This window comes from Somniosus microcephalus, chromosome 11 (assembly GCF_052327205.1).
Source record: "Somniosus microcephalus isolate GS21.2 chromosome 11, FLI_Smic_1.0, whole genome shotgun sequence".
NCBI lineage: Eukaryota > Metazoa > Chordata > Chondrichthyes > Squaliformes > Somniosidae > Somniosus > Somniosus microcephalus.
Window position 1 is genome coordinate 211,472,680 of NC_140997.1, and position 21,295 is coordinate 211,493,974.

At 44.5% G+C, this 21,295-nt stretch overlaps 1 protein-coding gene across 1 annotated transcript in view; it reads left to right on the forward strand.

The window, feature by feature from the left end:
- The window catches only part of stab1 (stabilin 1), a 298,755-nt gene that overhangs the window by 58,489 nt on the left and 218,971 nt on the right, over positions 1 to 21,295 (forward strand). The window contains exons 8-13 of the mRNA XM_086001826.1: positions 3,994 to 4,190; positions 4,952 to 5,082; positions 7,306 to 7,421; positions 11,547 to 11,629; positions 16,160 to 16,291; positions 18,123 to 18,251. Of these exons, the coding sequence (XP_085857952.1) occupies positions 3,994 to 4,190; positions 4,952 to 5,082; positions 7,306 to 7,421; positions 11,547 to 11,629; positions 16,160 to 16,291; positions 18,123 to 18,251 (788 nt within the window). The remainder of the gene's footprint in view (positions 1 to 3,993; positions 4,191 to 4,951; positions 5,083 to 7,305; positions 7,422 to 11,546; positions 11,630 to 16,159; positions 16,292 to 18,122; positions 18,252 to 21,295) is intronic.

Below are 21,295 nucleotides of genomic sequence, written 5' to 3' on the forward strand. Positions count from 1 at the left end.
TCGCGGCCTCGGTGGCTGCCCGGCCTTTTTCACCGGTCGCGGTCGAGCTCTCTCTCGACGCTGTTGCGTCTCCCAGCCCGCTATTTTCTCCCGCGCCTTACGCTGTCCTGGTTGCTGCGCCTCGCGGCCTCGGTAGCTGCCCGGCCTTTTTCACCGGTCGCGGTCGAGCTCTCTCTCGACGCTGTTGCGTCTCCCAGCCCGCTTGTAGCCCGGTCTCTCACACCGGCTGCGTTTGCATTCACCGCGGCTTCCGTGCCTTACGCTGCCCCAGTCTCAGCGCCTCTGGCCCCGACTTCTGTCCGGCTCTTTTCCCCGGCCGTGGTCGAGTTCTCCGCCCTTATATCCTCCGTTTTTCCCTCCCCTACTTCACAACCAACGTGGCCGACTGGCTGCTCGTCGCTGATCGGCTTACCCACCACCGTGATAGAAGGGATGATCACTGCCTGTTGCTGATGGAAGGCTTCGTGTCAGAATTCTTCCTTTGCTCTGCAGACCCGAGTCTTTTCTCAGCAGAATGATGAGGGCGGATGCCTCCTCTCAACGCCCGTTAAACTGCCTTGGATGTATCTCTGCCGCAGGGTAAGATCGTACTCGTCGCCACTGTTAAGTCTGTGTGTTATAATGAGAATTACTACACAGACCACAAGAGTAACTTTTAACAGGTCTTTACGAGTCGAAGGTCAGGGCGGAACTGCCCAATAAATCATTACACAGCACTTATATACCGGTGTGGTCACCACCGGTATTACAGTATACAGCAGCCAGGATGGTTCTCTGTAAACTTTCATGCCAATAAAGCATTTGAATTGAATTGGATAAAGTAGTGCAACTCTTAAAATAGTTCTCTTAAAGGTGGAACGGTTCTCTTAAAGGTGGAACGGTTACATACACTACAGCACGGGTCTGATCCCAAGCCGTTCTGGCATGGCTGCGTACCACGGGGTGCCTTTGGAGACGTAAACACCCAGCACGTTATGGACCAATGGTTGCAGGCTGTTCAGAAAAAGGGTTTTGAAGCCCGGGGAGTTAAAGTAGGCCCTCTACCACCCCTGGTACACTGGAAAATGTCATGGAATTTACGTGCAAAGGCATTTGGGCTTTCGGTAGGGCCCTGTTTGGTGTTAGTTAGGACCTGCTGGAAGTTGATACCTTCCTCCCCTAGTGCTTGGCATAGATCGACCTCAATATCCTCTATCACACCAAACACCAGAATGTCCTGATCCATTTCTTGTTTTAATTCAGAGGAACACGCAGCCCAGAGGTCGTCCCCTTCTAGTTCTGGTTGGGTGATTATAAAAATCCTCCACCGCTGCCTGAGGTCGAGGGGGCTGGTGTTCATGTCCGCCGCCCCTAGGTCATCCTTTAGTGCCTTGACCTCAACAGCGGAAAGGGGCCTATGCGTGGTCGTGGTGACTGTTTCCCCCCATCATTAGTGGTCGAGGAGAAGGATTGGACGCCTTCCACCTCCTCTTCAGCCTGGTGCTGAGGCTGACGGGCAGCATTGGCCCGAGTGACCACATACACTGGTATTGCCTTGTTTGCTTCGCCATCCTTGTAGGGTGGAGGTGGAGCAGTGGGAGTGGGGTCCTCAGCTATATTGTCGCAGCAAAGGCCGGGATCTTTCGGTTTGATTTTGGAGACAGCAGCCATCACTGCCTGTTGTTGGCTGATTTGTGCCTGCAGGTGTTGGATTTTTTCTAAGCACGGGCCATGGTCTGCTTTAGGGGAGGCAGTGGTTTGTCGCCGGTTTAATTACCTTAACGCTCCCCTTGCATCCTCTAACTCTTCACACAATCTGGTGTTTTCTGTTCAATATTCTGTTCGCGTATTTGATCCAGTTTCTTTTGTGTACACTGTATTTTGTCGTGAATCTTTTGCTCCCAGTGCAACTGGTTGCGGAGGGCAGAAAGAGTCTCTCGCCATTCACTTCTTTCTCTCCGCATCTGGCTTACTAAACCTTTTAACTCTTCAGTCTCCCTATTTAACTGGGCAGCGCACAAGTGTGCCCAGTAAGCTAACCTGTCTCGGCCTCTCTTTATTTTAAGTTTGTTTTTCTGAACATCCTCAGTGATTTTATCAAGGATGTAGCCATAGTCCCCGTTACCGTCTTCTAAGATTGTTAGGAGGTCCGCTGCTGCGGATGTGCCGACTTTTTCTGTCAGGCTGTCTACTAGCTGTTCTCGATGGTAGGCCAACGCCATTGTACCTCTGGTTTTACCTTTACCCCACTCTCTCCCTCTCCCTTCTTTCAGGGAGTCTTTTACTTCATCTCAACCGATGATCACGCGCGGTCGAACAAGTCCATCCAGTCCCCACAACCGGAACCTTACAACTCCCAACTCTGTGATCCCACTTCTGACACCACTGTTTGGCTCACAGGTCACACACAGGTTACCCAAAGGATCTTATGAGTTGTAAGGCTTTTTATTAAAGAGCGGCAGTTTAAGTTAAGTACAACACGCAATCAAGATAGACATACGACCGTGACAAGCAGCTGGTATTGGTCCTGATCAGACAGACGGCTGGCGTGCGCGAACAGCTCTTCCCTTCCCTTCACCGACTGTTGTGTCTCTTTTATTCCCTTTTTAGGGGTGGGCCTAGGGTAGATTATCAAAGATACAGTCAACAACCTTTCTAGCACACAAACAGCAGACAGCTAGTCTGGAAACAAGGTCACCGCCACGGTGCAGAATGTTAGAACATCTGCAGGGAACCAAGAACATCAGCAAATTCTAAGCATCTATCCAGTTATCCTAACACCAGTTTGAAGAGACTTTTTTCTTATTTCTTCCAATTCATGATTTCTTACACTAGTGTGTGTGTGCCTGGGTTACCAAAGATCTGCAGGTATCACTATTCCTAAACAAACTTCCTGTAAGGTTGCCAACTTCAAGTGATTTGATTCCTCAACAAAGGCACTGATTTCCTGGACAAACACTATTATTTGGAAAAAAAAAACAAGCAAAGCGACAGAATGAGTTTTTAAATGATATCGTTAAAACACAGGCCTTCCTGGAATTAGCAAATCAGCAACTAATTTCTCAACCATGCAATCGAACCACGTGTAGATTTGCTGGAAGGATACCAGGGATGCGAGGATATATTTACGATGAGAGATTTATAACTAGAAGTGTATTCACTAATGCAGACAAGGCTAGAGCAGGCCCGAATAGAAGCGTTCAAAAGTTTGAAAGAATTTGAAAGAGTAAATAGTGAAAGTTTTTTTTTCCACTGCAGTGAATCAGTAACAGGAGATGTAAACTTAAAATTAGTACTAAAAACACAAAGAGGGAAATTAGCAGAAACACTTCCACACAAGGGGTTATTAGAATATGGAATGCATGCTTTTGAAGTTGAATCAATCATGGCATTCAAGAGGGAATTAGATAAACACTTCAGGAGGAAAAATATTAAAAGGTCTGAGGAAAGAGATGGGGAATGAAATAATGTCGCTAGCTTTGATGTGAAGCGGGACCCATTACAGACACGATAGGCCAAATGGCCACCTTCTTTACTGAAATTTCAGTGATTCTGTGCACTTTATTAAGGATTTATTTTGCCTGTGAAAGTAAAATGTAGTATCATCAAATATCTTTCGTGTCACCTTGTTGTTTTTGCACGTGTATCACTGTCACACACCTTGTGTGTGCCACAGGTAACAGTGTGTTGACTCATGTTCACACTTGCATGGAACCTGATCATATCATTAAATGATGGAAGATTTTGCCAATACTTCTGGATGTAGGGGATACCATATTATAAGCATTAGAGAATGATTTCACTTATATTAATGAGTGTAAGGTGCACAGTGCACATGGCGGTAGTCGTTACCCATACTCTGTGTGGGTGAACCCATTATATAAGCCCTTTCACCCCTTTTGGCTGGTTCCAATTTTGACAAATTGACATTAGTTTATGTACAAAACATTTGTCTGAGAAATTAATGTCCAATATTTTTTAATTAAATCCTTTATTTGTTATTCTGTACTCTAGCAATAAATCCATGTACTGCGAACATCTGTGACAAGAATGCAGAGTGTCAATACTTTGGTGAAGGAAAACACAAATGCACCTGTCATCCTGGTTACCATGGAAATGGAAAGCTGTGTTTGCCAATAAATCCTTGTAGTGTCGATAATGGCGGCTGTCCTGAAAATTCGACTACGTGCAAGTATGAGGGGCCGGGAAAGGTACATGTAACTAAGTACTAAAAGAAAAAAGAAAGACTTGCATTTCTACAGCGCCTTTCATGACCACCGGACGTCTCAAAGCGCTTTACAGCCAATGAAGTACTTTTGAAGTGTAGTCACTGTTGTAATGTGGTTCAGTATGCATGTTATTGACTTTTTAAATTAAGGACTTGCCTTGTTGGTTATCCACAAATATTAAAGTTTCATTATTAAATGATCTGCAATCAAATTAATTTAGATTAACCTGTTTGGTTCAGTTCCATGACGACTTAGTTGATAAATACACCATGTGAATCACAGAGATCGGAAAGGCTCAAGCTTTGATCTCTGGCCTTGTTCTGATATAGCTGATTTCATCTAGGATGGGGGGTGGGGGGGGGGGGTGATTAGTAGGGGGTGCTGCAGTTGGCCTCAACTCCTCCGGGACACGGAAGGGGTTAAACAGCCAGGATTTTTGCTCCTGATCGCTGTTCAGCAACCTCTGTAGGAATGAGCATGTTTGTGACAGACTTGGGCAAGGCAGTGATGTCCCCACAATCAAAATGTCTTCCAGTGCTCAGTGTCAAGGCTCACACTTAAAGAATAGCCACTTCCATGGGGTACAGGAGGATGGTCCACACCTGTGGAACTGTGAAGTTGAGCTGGGAAAAATAAGAAAAACCGTACCTGGCCCACACATGTTTTCAAATGAAGTATGCGCAGCCTCTGCTAAGTTTATCACAGACGATGATTTCCGTTGAATTTTCCTTTCTTTTCTCCAGTCATTTTGTACGTGCAAAGATGGATTCATCGGCACGAATTCTTCAGAAAGGTGCACCTTGAAAGATGTTTGCAAGCCGACTCTCTGTAATAAGCCGGCAAAGTGTGTAACTGTGTCGCCAGGAAATTTTGAGTAAGTGTTTGCCAGCAGATTCATTGATATTTGATGGCTGTTGTTGATCTCATTGCGTACACATCACTGTTGGAAAATGAACCTGTTCCACATTATATAATATAAGAGCAGGGAGGTTATGCTTGAACTGTATCAAACACTAGTTAGGTCAGAGCTAGAATACTGCGTGCAGTTCTGGTCACCATATTAAAGGAAAGATGTGATTGCACTAGATAGGGTACAGAGAAGATTAACGAGGATGTTGCCAGGACTGGAGAATTTTAGCTATGAGGAAAGATTGGATAGGCTGGGGTTGTTTTCTTTGGAACAGAGGAGGCTGAAGGGAGGTTTAATTGAAGTGTATAAAATTATGAGGGGGCTAGATAGAGTGGATAGGAAGGACCTATTTTCCTTAGCAGAGAGGTCAATAACCAGGGGGCATAGATTCAAAGTAATTGGTAGAAGGATTAGAGGGGAGTTGAGGAGCAGTTTTTTCACCCAGAGGATGGTGGGGGTCTGGAACTCACTGCCTGAAAGGGTGGTAGAGGCAGAAACTCTCATCACATTTAAAATTTACTTGGATATGCACTTCAAGTGCTGTTACCTACAAGGCTATGGACCAAGAGCTGGAAAGTGGGATTAGGCTGGATAGCTCTTTTTCGGCTGGCACGGACATGGTGGGCTGAATGACCTCCTTCTGTGCCATAAATTTCTATGATTTTATGATTATTTCCAGATAGTGATGAACATTAGAGTAGGATACAGTTTGAATATTCATAGGTATAATGTTATAATGGTAAACCCAAAGTATGAAGGTGCTGTACTAAAGAATTTATGTAGCGATGACTGAAATATGGGAAGGGGGGCATTTTCAACTGTTGGTCACTCATTTCTCACCTGAAGTATGAGTCATTGGCAGAGGAAAATTCGGTGGTGACCTTGGACACTCATTTGCCCGCCTGATTCAATTTTCAGGCAGGCTTTAAAATGGACACTCAGGACTCCAGCCCCAAACAGGCAGGAGGATGTTTAAATCTGTAAATAGAAACATAGAAAAATAGGAGCAGGAGCAGGCCATTCGGCCCTTCGAGCCTGCTCCGCCATTCAATATGATCATGGCTGATCCTCTATCTCAATACCATATTCCCGCTCCTCTCCCCATACCCCTTGATGCCTTTTGAGTCTAGAAATCTATCTATCTCCTTCTTAAATATATTCAGTGACTTGGCCTCCACAGCCTCCTGTGGTAGAGAATTCCACAGGTTCACCACCCTCTGAGTGAAGAAATTTCTCCTCATCTCAGTCCTAAATGTCCTACCCCGTATCCTGAGACTGTGACCCCTCGTTCTAGACCCCTAAACCGGGGCCCTACACCAGTTGTGGGACTCCGGTTGGAATTTTCATGAAGAAATGGCCGGAGCATGTGAAGTGCCTGCTAGTCCTAATTTTTCCAGGAGTTGAGCGGCTGAACCCACGGTCCTTAAAGGGACAACTGGTGGCCGCTCAGAAAAGGTTAGTTAATTGGTTTTTAAAAGAGTTTTGTGGGGCCAAGACGAGCATTCATTGGTAGAATGTGGAATGACCAGAGAAGATCCTTTAAGTAGTTGCATGAAATCGCTGTGTTAATTTTTGCTATGGTTGCATGAGACTGTGAATGCGGCTGTCCTGAGGTTTATTATATCACTCTTATTATAAAGAATTCCACTGGTTGCTATCAATGTTCCCTCTAATTTTGTTTTGGGTGCGCATGTGTGGTTTTTTCCATTGTAAAGTTGGCATGCGGCCGGCACGGGACCTCCAACAGCAGCAGCAGCAACAAGTTGTATTTATATAGCGCCTTTAACGTAGTAAAACGTCCCAAAGTGTTTCACAGGATAATTATAAGATAAAAAATTTGACAACGGGAACATTGGTTGCTGTGTGCAGTGACATCTTAAATGTGCTCATGAAGATTTTCCCTCTTTGTTATTTCCAATGAAACTGTAAGCGTGTTCTAAATGAGGAATTCTTAACCTTCCATCGCTAACAAGGAGATCTTTGAATTGGCTTTGCCCCTGGATCCAACTGGCAAATTCATTTTTTGCATACAAACAATTAAATCATTAAATAACCCGAGTTTACCTTTCACATGAAAGAAACATTTTTAAAAACTTCTTCTGGACGTATTGAACTATGCATAATATTAATGTTACTTTCATTGGTTCACAGTGATTGTATATTTGTGCTTGTATTTCTACTGTCCAGGTGTGTCTGTAAACCAGGTCAGATTGGAGATGGTCGGAAGTGCATTGGTCCCATAAGGGAGGTGATCCAAAAACTAATCACCAACCAGTACAGCGCTGCATCAATGACGATGTTTGGTAAAATTCTCAAATATTCTCAAACTATTGTGATGAATGAATTACTATAAAGCACTGTTTCCTCTTAACCCCCGTAAATCTTCACTTGCCAAAGCAAATGTTGTGATTTATTTGGAGTGAGAAAATGGTTTGGATTTGACAGTACTTTTTAAGACACCTTTCATGCCACTGTTTTTCCAATGAGTTGTGCTTATTCTCTATATCTTTGAAACACTGTTCCTGCTAAACATTGCTACTTTGTTACACTATATTAATTTAAAAAACTTATGTTTCTTCACACTGGGGTTCCTTTGCTCCAGGTTAAGCACCAAACAACCATAAAATCTTTCATAAATCCACTAACAGTCCTCTCCAGACGTGCCCAATGCAGGGGCCCAATAGACCTGCAGTAACATTAGACTCTGCACTAAACAATGCCAATCCTTTGACCTGCTAACTTATTCTACACCCTCAGAAGAAAACTCTCTCGACACAGTTGAAATAAAGTGCAACCCTACTTAATTCTCCAGGTGGGAATATGGCTACTTTTTTTTTAGCCTGATGCTTCTCCTTGGTGACAGTATGTGAATCGTATGTTTTACATCTTAATCCTGCGCTTCTTCTCGGTGCTCCTGACCCCAGGAGTCAGTGAGGCGGCTGAGTGACGGGTGTCAGTAGGAGCCTCTTGGGTGAAGGTGGCCCTCTACCTCTTTCCTGAGATGACCCTGGAGCTGAGGCTGCCCACTGTGGTGGTGACTGGCTGGTCCTGCCATTTTCCAGCACATCTTCTATCATTGGTGAAAGGGGCTGCTGGATGTGGCTCCATTCTGAGAGGCAACTGCTTTATCTGTGCCTACTTCAGCCATGTTCCTGCTGCTGAGCACAGCTTCAGCCTGTCCACTGACCTGGGTAGAGATAAGCCTCTGTGAAGCTATGATAGTAGTGAAGCCCTGTGTCATGGCTCTGCCCATCTAATCTCCCAGCATGTTGAAGCCAGACAGCCTTTATAGTGCTGCTTGGGAGGCACATTCACGCCGCTCCCACACTGGAGACATTCTCTTGACTAGCACATCTGGCCACTGCATCAGCTCCTGCCTACATCTTTTCCCTCCCCACCACAAATATGCCATTATCCACAGACCCTTCTCTTTGCTCATCAAATTACAAGCTCCATTCAACCCACCAAATATAAGCAACTTCCCAACCTTGACAGGAAGGATGTCTGCATAAAGAACAATGTTGGTGCAGCCATATATTAATATAAAGCCATACTGCTTATGTGCAGAGCGCTTGCTAGCACTGTACTTCCTTTTGGTGCTAATGTGTGAAAATATGCGTGTAAATATAGTCCTGTAAATATAGCCCAGTGCTTCTCCAAGATGTTACATCAATGCCAGTGGTGGATCGTGTGTGATAGCAGGCTGCTCTGTTGTTATTGGGGCCTCCTGGGACTGAGGTGGCTTTCATTTCGTGGCAGCTACGTCATGAGAGGGACCTGCTGCCCACTGCACCCCTTGTGCTGCTGCATGAGCAGCTTGGTCCTGCTTCCTTCCTACCACACTTGAAAGCAACGGAGGGGGGCCGGCGGGCAGGCTCGCAATTGCTGCCATCCTGAGCGATAGCGCCATTATCTGTCCCTATTCCTGCCACGCCACGATTACTGGCCGCTGCCTCCACATGGCCACTGATTTGTCAGAAAGCAGACCTAATGGTCCCAATGAGATCAGTGAAGCCCTGCTTCCTAGTTCACTATCCAATTTGCTGAGTTTGTTGGAGCTGGAATCATTATAAGTGCCTTAGTACAGTACATTCTTGGAAGGTGTGTCTGGCTTCTCTTACCTTGCTAGATTTGATAAGGTCATTGAACTTTTTTGTGCATTCGTGCCATGTATGGGGTCATAGAATTAGCAGTAACAGCCCCAACTACCATAGAAACATAGAAGATAGGAGCTGGAGAAGGCCATTCGGCCCCTTGAGCCTGCTCCGCCATTCAATGAGATCATGGCTGATCATCCAAATTCAGTACCCTGTCCCTGCTTTCTCCCCATATCCCTTGATCTCTTTAGCCTTAAGAAATATATCTAACTCCTTCTTGAATATATTTAATGAATTGGCCTCAACTGCCTTCTGTGGTAGAGAATTCCACAGGTTCACCACTCTCTGGGTGAAGAAATTCCTTCTCATCTCTGTCCTAAATGGCTTACCCCTTATCTTTGGACTGTGACCCCTGGTTCTGGACTCCCCCGCCATCAGGAACATCCTTCCTGCATCTAGTCTGTCTAGTCCTGTTAGAATTTTATAAGTTTCAATGAGATCCCCTCTCATTCTTCTAAACTCCAGCGAGTATAAGCCCAATCGACCCAATCTCTCTTCATACGTCATTCCTGCCATCCCAGGTATCAGTCTGGTGAATCTTCGCTGCACTCCCTCCATGACAAGAACATCCTTCCTCAGATAAGGCGACCAAAACTGCACACAATACTCAAGGCATGGTCTCACCAAGGCCTTGTGCAAATGCAGCAAGACATCCTTGCTCCTGTACTCGAATCCTCTCGCTATGAAGGCCAACATACCATTTGCCTTCTTAACCGCCTGCTGCACCTGCATGCTTACCTTCAGCGACTGGTGCACAAGGACACCCAGGTCTCATTGCACTTCCCCTTTTCCCAATCTATTGCCGTTCAGATAATAATCTGCCTTCCTGTTTTTGCTACCAAAGTGGATAACCTCACATTTATCCACATTATACTGCATCTGCCATGCATCTGCCCAATCACCCAACCTGTCCAAATCACACTGGAGTTTCTCGGCATCCTCCTCAGCACACACGCCCACTCAGCTTTGTGTACCACCTTCCATTGCTCCTACGCTACTCTTCTTAGAACCTTATGCCAAACAGAGACTCCCTCCTCTGCCTTACTTTCTCCAGCAGGATTTCACAGCTGCATTCAAGAAACTAGGGGCTCTTTGACCTGCTGCAGACCCACCAGACACTTGTTTTTTAAACTGAACCTGTTGCTCTGCTCTGCTCTGCTCTGAATCCAGTTTTGTAGACACCTGCTCCTTTAAGCTGCTGCAAGCCTTTAAATCCCGCAGCAGCATACTAGCACCCTGGTCCCAATTGGTCAATTCCCAATCAGAGGTGTTCTTGATACCTGGAGTGTGTGCAAAATATTTTAATGAGGCTGACCTCAGAAATTCTGACAAGGCCAACATCGGGCCCGCACGAATTGTGCTCCACCTTACTTCCAGTCAGGATTTTGCCTGAGTGGAAACCTATATGATGGGCCAGATTTTGCTGCGGCAGGGCATCTAACGGTGTCTGCCGTTAGCTAGACTTGCCCTTGCATGTTTAGGTTTTTACATTTTTTGCGTGGCATGTTGCTAAAAGTGCGAGCTGATAACGGCACAGTGCAGGAAACCGGGCATCTGGCAGCTGAGTGAACTGGGCAAGCAACTGCGTATCTCCTTAACCAATCAGATGGGAGGATTGTGAAGTTAACAGCCCAAGGACTGAGAAGGAAGTGTAAATTAGTGTGGGTGAATTCAATGCCAAATCAGGTACAGAAAGAGAAATAAAGAGAGGGAAAGAAAGATTGGATTAAGAGAGAGTGAAAAAAAAGACAGAATTAAAAGTTTTTAAAACATTATTTGAAATTTTTCCTTTTTTAACTCTACAACAATTAAAGCCTGAAGGAATGAGACTCAACACTTGTGATCGTCACTTTTCAGTGCTAGAGAGGTTGATTGGCAATAATTAACACTTATCACATCATTAAAAGGGTACTTAGACTTGACTTAACTTTCTGTGGCGAGTTTAGTTCGTATCTACCGCACAAATACAGCAACTTCACGCCATTTAATGCATGTCAATGAGATGCCAACTCGAACAGCAACTTTTGGATTTCTGCACATCTGCCCCTCGCCTGAAGTTGCTGTACCATTTCTGCATAAGTAACAGCGAATGACTTTAGCCTCACCATTATTTTGACAGCAAAATCTGGGTCTATATTGCTTCAAAAAGTAATCTCATATTAATGTTCTGTTACTAATTCTCATTCATAGTAAATCAGATTTATTTATTTTGAAAGAAGAAATGCTTGAATATGTTCTGCTTAAAGTCTCTTTTTTAAAAAATCTTTTCAGATAATGGATGCTTATTAACATTGAGTAAAATGGGACCTTTTACAGTCTTTCTTCCTCTAGTCAAGAAACTAAAAAATCATGAGGTAAGTTATCTTGGATAACAGGTAGACAAATTGAAAGTACTTCCCCATTTTATACAGAAAAATGTTTCGCTCAGAAAAACCCTGTTTGACATTTTTGAACTGGGAGCCACACAAGTCCAGGTCACCTTCCCTAGGGACTAGAAGGATCACCCCTCTGTAACACATGGATGGGAGAGTGTCCTCGTGCATTGTTAAATGACTCATTAGAATCTATGGGGACTGTGAACAGCCTGAGGTTCAATCTGGAGTTGCAGGACACTGAAAAATAATGGCCCGTAATTTCCGAGAGGAGGCTTCCTGTGTGCGGACGCCTCCTATCGGGGAAAAAATCTACGCTCTTACCTGAGGGCTCCCGAGGTCCGAACGCTTCCGATCCTGGGCCTCTCCACAGTTGAAATGCGCAGAGCCCACTTATCCCAGGGGGCGCATGAGGTTCGCAAGTGTCCCTGGGATCACGTGGGAAAGGCGAGCCAATAAAAGAAGGGAATCCCCCTTCTTACTTTTGACAAATGTAAGAAGTCACACAACACCAGGTTATAGTCCAACAGCTTTATTTGAAATCACAAGCTTTCGGAGCGCTGCTCCTTCTTCAGGTGAAGTGGAGAAATGCATAAAGACACAGCTTATATAGTCAGAGAATCATGTCAGATGTTTACAGGTACGACCTGTCAAAAGTATGAATGGGGATCACTGAAAAAAGACACTAAAACATTAAATAAATGTTTTTAAAAAACCATCACATTTTTTAAATGAGTTAAAATTACATTAAATTAAATATTTTAAACAAAAATAAACTTACCTTTTTTAAAAGTATTTTAAAATTATAAATGAGTGAAATTAAAAAAAAAAACTTTAAAAAACTCTTATGCTGGTAAAAGCAGGCCTTATGCCCACTTTTACCAGGTGTAAGATTTCTAAGGGTTTTCAGCGGGTGGCGGTTCTGCAGAAAGCGAAACTCTCCACCCGCAGAGGCCCTTCTCCAGGGCAGGCGTCCAATCTGTCAAGAGGATTCTTGACAGATTGGAAATGACGGTTTCCAGCGCATGCGCTTCACATGCCTGAAACCGGCATTTCTGATGTCCCTACGGGTGTGTACACAGCCCGTACACACCCGTAGGCATCGGAAAATACGGGCCATTGTTACAAGCTGGTAATAACCAAGATTGAGAACTCAGTAATGTCGGGAGTCTGATCTGCATCGCACTAATCTATGATGCCAGGTGTTGGTGCTCCAACTTATTGCTTCAGCTGTATACTTGCCTAAAACTTAGGGCAGAGAGGAGGTATAGAAAAAGAGAGAGGGAGAATAGACATCTATTTAACAAAGAATGTTTTGTTCCATGCTTGTCATTTGTGATGTGAAAAGTTATGGTTAAGAGCCATTTTGGCACCTAGTAACACCTCTCCATAAGAATGAAGACGCAACTGATTGACCTGAAACTTACACAGAATTGTAAAAATGATGGGATTGACTTTCAGTTTGAACGGGTGCGATATCAGTGGCGTCCACCAAACAGGGCAGCCAGGAGGCCTGAACCACTTTCAGGTTTGGGCCTCGTTAACATTTTGTCGGTGAGCTGCGGGCACCAAACAGGCACGCTCTGCCCACTTCTCTTTCCAAGCTGCATTTGGGGTCCTACAACAGGCGAAGGACCCCTGACTTGCATGACTAGACGGCCTCCTGCCTGTTTTGGGCGGAAGTGCTAGGCACCCATATATAAGCCTGCCTGAAAGTCGATTTGGGCAGGTAAATGGGCCCACAATGTCCCCAATGGACTTTCAACTACCGGTCGCCCATTTCCCAGGCAAGAAATGAATGGCTAGCAGTTCAAAGTCTCTCCCTATGATTCTAGATTCTAAGTGGAATAAGCTGAATAGCTAGCTTTTCAATTAGAGCTATCAACTCTAATCCAATTTATCTGGCATTACCCCGTATCCTTTTATATTTTTCCTTTTCAAATACTTATCTAATTCCATTTGCAATGGTTTTGCAGTTTCTGCCTCAATAGTATCCCATGTTCTAGTTGCACACTGTACGAAAAAAATCATTTAACTTATCCCTTTGTTCTTCACAGTGATTATCCTGAATTTATGCCCAATTGTTACTGGTTCACTAACCAGTGGAAACAATCTTTCACTATGTACCCTTTCAAATCCTTTCAGAATTTAAAAAACCTCTGTTAGATTCCCCCTTAACCTCTGCTATTCCCGTAGAGAGAAAAAAAAGGTTTTTCAAGTCTTTCTTCATAACTATGACCTCTGGTGAACCTTTGCTTGGCTCTAATATTCCATTCCTTAACAAAATATCCAGAACTCCACTCCAACTATGGTCTAACCAATACGATAGCAAAATACTGCGGATGTTGGAAATCCGAAATAACAACAGAAAATGCTGGAAAAACTCAGCAGGTTAGGCAACATCCGTGGAGAGAAATTTGAGTTGAATTGAAAAACACTTTCTGGCTTTTCTATCCAATCCTACGTATAATGCTCAGAATTCCATTTATTTTAATGCTCTTTTTGTATCCACACTCCCACCTTTAGAGTTCGATGTATCTGCATCCCATGATGCATTCATACTTCTCAGTATGTAGTACTCAGTACATGCAGTGAGAATTTGCCAGCCTCTGTGTGACTAGAAAGCACTGTACAATTCGGATTTCGATACCCAACATCTTGAACTTTTTAACCAGTTAATTTGAAAGATGGCAGTAACTCCTTCACATTTATGACGTGTGTTTCAATCTAAGTTTAAGAGCGCATTCGTCTTTACCTTCTGATGCAATAGGTTCATTTCCAGAGAAATTAAATTTTGAATGGGGATGTGAGAAGTGAAAAAAGCCAGCGAAAGAGAAATTAATCTTGAATCCTTTCTGCTTTTGATGTTAATCAGTTTTGGCATATTCGGGTCCAAAGTGCTCTCAAGTGGATCAAATCTAGGCGTTCACAAATAAACCTGGACTTGCTGTATTGTGGACACTTCAGGCTTTCGATTTGCCACTCCATTTGACACTCATTCTATGTAGTTTGCATTTATTAATACTTAAGCACATAAAAATCTTCTGCCCGGGCAGAGATACTGAAATGTTTAGCCTAGAAATTCACTGGCACCCCGTTTGGGGCGCCAGTCTCACCAGGGCGCCGGAAGTACCGCCCCGGAAGGAGTCGCGAGCGCCCGCCGGAAATTCAGTTTCAGAGCCCCAAACGGAAGCGCGGCGCTACTCGAGGCGCCCCGCATCCCTCTTGGGGTGCTGCAACTGAAAATCGCAGCGGCGCGCTGCGGTACTGCAGGCCTTCCTCCCCTTCTTAAAGGGGAGGGGCCTGCTGCAGTGCGATCAGAGATCGCGAGTGCCGGCAAAAGAGCCCGGCACTGAGGAGAAGTGCCGGGCTCTTGGGACACAGCCGGCACAACGCTGGGGGGGGGGGGGGTGGGGGGGGGCGGCTCAGGAGGCCGGGGACGGCGGCGCGAAGAGGCGCTGGCAGGCGGCCAACAAAAAAAAATGGCCGCCCCGCACCTCAGCGCCTCTACCGCCACAGGTAGGCCCCCCTGAACCGGTCGCAAATTGTGACCGGCATTAAAGCAGGGGGCGCTATCAAATTTGGCGATCGGGGTGGTAGCGGAGCGCTGTGCACACCGATGACATCATCGATGGCGACGCAGCGCTAATGGCTAGCGCCGCCATTAGCGCCCCACTAAATTTAGCGGGAGGCATGGCCAGTGGCGCAAAACCCACTAAGTGCCCTCTTTGGGCGCTAATGGGTGGTGCAGCCCACTGAATTTCTAGGCCTTTGTCTTTTCAAAAGTCACCTTCCAATGGACGTTGTTTCAAAGAGCATTTATCTTTTTCAGTAATAAATTATTTTCATGTGAATAGCCAGAAGCTCCATTGTAAGCATAAACATAGAAAAAATAGAAACATTCTTAACTGATGTCCTTTTAACTGTAGCAGTGGGTCCTAGGAAATTCCAGGCTCTCTGGACTGGATAATTTTTGAAATTTCTTTTACCTCACACGTTGCAATGCTGAAACAAACACTGATATTGCAATAGTAAAGCTATTCAAATGCCAGTTTATTACTGTACTGCTAATTCTATTCAACTAAAATAAATGTAAAATGCAATTCCCTTTCCTCTTTTTTGCAGTCTCCTTTTTCTAATTTTATTATTTTAATTTCACTTCTATCCGAAATACCCTATTCTATTCACTCTAAAGCTTTCCTTTGAAAAATAAAATTGAAAACACTTTCTGGGTCTTAATTGGATGAAAAAACTAGCCGATAAAATCAGCTTTCGGTCATCCTGAAGCTGGTTTTTGTACGTTGCTCCTCCCGGAAAGATCTGAGTCATGTCCAGAAATGGACCCTCAGATTGGCTGAAAACTGGCTCTAAAAGCCATTTTTTAGCCAACCAAGGCTCAGAAATCTAAAAATACACAGAGTCATGTCACTGATGTGATCAGGTATCAAACTTGGTGTGGTCCTACTTTGATAATGTTTTTATTTTCTAACTGTGTGTTGTATTCTGACAAAGGTAATAGAGACAAACAAGTTTTCATGCAAACAACACATTATCCCTGGTGTTCTGCTACTCAAAGACTTAATAAACACTAAGACCTTTGAAACATTGGCCGGTGATACAGTTGAAGTGACCCAGACAGAAAAGGTAGGGTCATTTATGGTACAATCTTTGGTTTTTGAACATTACACTCTTGGCTTTACACAGGAATAGTTGCACGTGTTTTAAAAAATGAAATATTTCAATGTTGGATTAGAACTGTATGTTTATTCTCTTCGAATGAAATAACCAGGGAGCCATAGGCTCGATTCCCGCTCAACTTATGCTGAATGAGGAGAGGCTAAGTGAAGGGGAGAATCACCCCTGGCAGTCCCTAGCAATTCCTTGTGCCCGGCTATAGATGACACTGGCAGCATCCTGGTCGCTCTCTCATCCCCTTGGCAACGGAGACATCAAGACCAGACAGACAAGATGGCCGATAAATTACTCTAAACAAAATTACATAAAAAGAAAATACAAAAACCATCAGATAAAACTTTTAAATTTTATCCATTGAGCTGTGTTTAAGTAGGAATTATCAAAAAACCTGCTAATTTTCCTAATGTAACTGATTATTGATTAGGATATAAATTTTAGAGCAGAGTGCTGGTGTGGGCAGATGAATCAATGAGATCCTTTACAAAAGGTGAATTTACCATAGATGGCTTGGAGCTGATTAGTATATTGATGCCGTAACCAATGAACTGGAGGAGATTTGAGGAATGTAAAGTTTCAATTAAAACCACCACCATCCAATCCACATAAGTGTTCCTATATTGAGCTGCTTGTATCTGATGCAAGCAGTTCGCAGCTGTATTGTGGGTTATTGCTCCTGGATTGGTTAATGATTGTTTATGAGCAGGACCTCTTGAGATTGTTGCCTGAGGTTATATCAGAACCATGAGAACATGTAGCACCACTTGGTCCAGGATCAGTAAAAGATCATTCAAAAAAAATATTCTCCACTGCCAAGCCTACTCCACCCCTCTTCCAGACCAACATTCCCCCCTCCTCAGGCTCCTGAATGGATGTGATGTGGTATGGCTCTATGGGTACTGGCTCCCTTCATCCTACCCAAATGGAAATTCTTCACAACGTGGGCCTAGACAGTGAGCTTTGGCAGATTATTTGATCTTTCCTCACCTGATAACCACACATATGTACTGTCTGGCAGCAGTGATGATCGGAAGGAGGAAATCTGACATTATTTTTAACGGCTTTAGTTTGGTGGGGTAGGGGGTGCTGACGTAAATTGTAACATTTCCACTTCCTTCCCAGATGAGATCAGTTTAAGTTGAGAAGAGGATAATTTGCTCTCTGATTTCCCTCAGCCCCCTCCCCATCCTCCCCCACATGGGAATCATTCTGCTTTTCCTCAGCGCAGTGGAGGTCAGGAAGTCAACCTGTGGTGAATTATGGAAATAGAACCACATCATGCCATCTCCATTATCAAACTGCATCAGCTAACCTCCAACAATGACGTCTATGGGATGAAATTTCTCTGTACACCATACTGGCTAACACATTCTCATCAAGTCCCTTGCGTGTGTCATTTTAATGATGCCCTTAACCCATTAAAATAACAGGTATTCGACCCAAAACACATAAAAAGAAAGAAAGACTTGCATTTATATAGTGCCTTTCACGACCACCGGACGTCCCAAAGCGTTTTACAGCCAATGAAGTACTTTTTGAAGTGTAGTCACTGTTGGAATCTATTGTGCCACCCCTTTGTGTTCCAGTACTCCAACACTGTTTCATTCTATGGTACACAGACTCCTTTGTCTATATCCGTACAGTTGTATAGCAGCATAACACAATAGCAGACTGCTGTCTACAGAAGCGTTTCTAGGCTACTGTTATGATTAGAAACTTCAAGATTTACAATTTGAGAAACCAATTTGCTCACTAATGTTATTTTCTCATTTCTCGGTGTCAGTACGTTCAGCTTCTATTTCAAAATAAAACGTACACCATAGTGAGGAGCAACAAAGCAGCATCCAATGGCATCATTCACACGATTGACCAGTTTTTAACTGGAAGTTCTGAAAATCTTGGGGATCCACAGGTAAATATCAAATTGAATAATATATTAAATATTGTATTACAGAAACATTCATTTTAATTTACTTTCTCCTTTTTATCTAATTTGTTGTCCGCTTTGCACACAAGGGTGGACTTGAGCGGTTTTTCCTGACTTGTATCTTTGGGGAGGAAAACTGTCGATTGTCCAACTGTGTGAGACAGAACATGTATAACCTGTGGCCTACTTAGTGAGATTATACTTCGGTCTGGCAGATTTTGCATCTATAATTCTGTACAATTACCGTTTTGCACTCCCAGCATGTCAAGCTCTGCGCCAGGGATGCAAAATCTATTGGGGGAGAAATTCAGTTGTTTGCGCCACCCGTTAGTGCCTTAAGAGGGCGATAAGTGGGGCGCGAAGCGGCTAGCGCCCGGGCACAGCGAGACCTGCGCCTCTCGCGATATTGAGCGGACATTTAGCGGCGGCGCAAAACCGCAACGGCCACTCAGCTGCGCGTGCAGATCCTGACGTCATTTCATGGCATAATGCCCTTGGGGCGCCCCAAACCGGAAATTCAGTGACGCCCCCCTCCTTTCCGCCTGGCGCTCCCAGCAACTGGTTGACTGGAACGGTTCCCAGTCGCTGTGGGGCTGGGGGTCGCTATTTAAAGGGGGCTCATCCTGGCTTCTTAGTGGTAGCCATTTTTGGACCACTCCTTCTGTGAGAAAGAGAGAGATTTGCAGAGAGACAAAGGGAGAGAGCTTTCTGCATTGAGTCAGCGCTCACACAGATACTTCTGGCTTCAGCCCAGAACTTTGCAGTTGGATTGATTTTTCAGTGCCATAGCCTTGAGTGGCCACATATTATGGGGGCTGCAATGGGTGGAAACGTTGGGTTTCTCCATTGCATTGAGAGGACTCAGAGACGCCGAGAGAGAGTGCCAATCATGGCGAGATGGAGGAGGGCCAACAGGCGTCGGCACAGGAGACCTTACCCTCCCAGGGTATTCTGCCAGCAGTTCTCCTACCTCAACATGTCTGAGGAGCAGTGTATTCGGAGGCTTTGATTCAGCAGGGAGGTGGTCACTGAGCTTTGCCACCTGCTTCAGCCAGATCTGCAGCCTCAACTGAGGAGCATAAGAACATAAGAACATAGGAAATAGGAGCAGGAGTAGGCCAATCGGCCCCTCGAGCCTGCTCCACCATTCAATAAGATCATGGCTGATCTGATCCTAACCTCAAATCTACTTTCACTCTCCATCCCACCCGAACCCATGTGATCTCCTGGGAGAGGCGAAAAACCAGATAAAAAACCCAATGGCCAATTTGGGAGAAAAAATTTGGGAAATTCCTCTCCGACCCATCTAGACGATCGAAACTCGTCCAGGAGATCACTCTGTCCCTGTATTTCCTGCAGTACTTACATTCTGTAAGAGGTGATCTCCACCCCAGCCAGGAACAGGCCCAATTTACTCTTGAAGGACTCCTAGCTGGCAGCCTGTTCCCGAGGTCTCCACTAATCCCTGTGAATAGAACCATCTCCTGAAATCTAACACAGAATTAGAACACAAGAAGTAGGAGCAGGACCAGTCTACACGGCCCCTGGGCCCGCTCCGCCACCCACAGGGCCATGACCGGTCCGAACCTAGCTTCATGTCCGATTTCCTACCCGCTCCCCGTAACCCCTAATTCCCCTTCTAGGAAACTGTCTATTTCTGTTTTAAATTTATTTAATGATGTAGCTTCCACAGCTCTCTGGGGCAGCAAATTCCACAGACCTACCACCCTCTGAGTGAAGAAGTTTCTCCTCATCTCAGTTTTAAAAGAGCAGCCCCTTATTCTAAGATTATGCCCCCTAGTTCTAGTTTCATCCATCATTGGGAACATCCTCACCGCATCACCCGATCAAGCCCCTTCACAATCTTATATGTTTCAATAAGATCGCCTCTCATTCTTCTGAACTCCAATGAGTAGAGTCCCAATCTACTCAACCTCTCCTCATATGTCAACCCCCTCATCCCCGGGATTAACCGAGTGAACCTTCTTTGTACTGCCTCGAGAGCAAGTATGTCTTTTCTTAAGTATGGACACCAAAACTGTATGCAGTATTCCAGGTGTGGTCTCATCAATACCTTGTACAACTGCAGCAATACCTCCCTGTTTTTATATTCCATCTCCCTAGCAATAAAAGCCAACATTCCATTGGCCTTCCTGATCACCTGCTGCACCTGCATACTAACTTTTTGAGTTTCGTGCACCAGGACCCCCAGATCCCTTTGTACTGCAGTACTTTCCAGTTTCTTGCCATTAAGATAATAACTTGCTCTTTGATTTTTCCTGCCAAAGTGCATAACCTCACACTTTCCAGTATTATATTCCATCTGCCAGATCTCTGCCCACTTACTTAGCCTGTCTATGTCCCTTTGCAGGTTTTTTATGTCCTCCTCACTCACTACTTTCCCTCCCATCTTTGTATCATCTGCAAACTTTGATATGTTGCACTCGGTCCCTTCCTCCAAATCGTTAATATAGATTGTAAAGAGTTGGGGTCCCAGCACTGACCCCTGCGGAACACCACTAGTTACTGATTGCCAGTCTGAGAATGAACCATTTATCCCAACTCACTGCTTTCTGTTAGATAGCCAATCCTCCACCCATGCCAGAATATTACCCCCAATCCCGTGATTTTTTATCTTGAGCAATAATCTTTTATGTGGCACCTTGTCAAATGCCTTTTGGAAGTCTAAATACACTACGTCCACTGGTTCCCCTTTATCCACCCTGTATGTTACGTCCTCAAAGAACTCAAGCAAATTTGTCAAACATGACTTCCCCTTCGTAAAACCATGCTGACTTTGTCCTATTAAATTATGTTTATCCAAATGTCCCGTTACTGTCTCCTTAATAATGGACTCTAACATTTTACCAACCACAGATGTTAGGCTAACTGGTCTATAGTTTCCAGCCTTCTGTCTACTACCCTTTTTAAATAAGGGTGTTACATTAGCAGTTTTCCAATCTGCAGGACATTTTGGAGTTTTGGAAAATTATTACCAATGCATCCACAATCCCTACCGCCACTTCCCT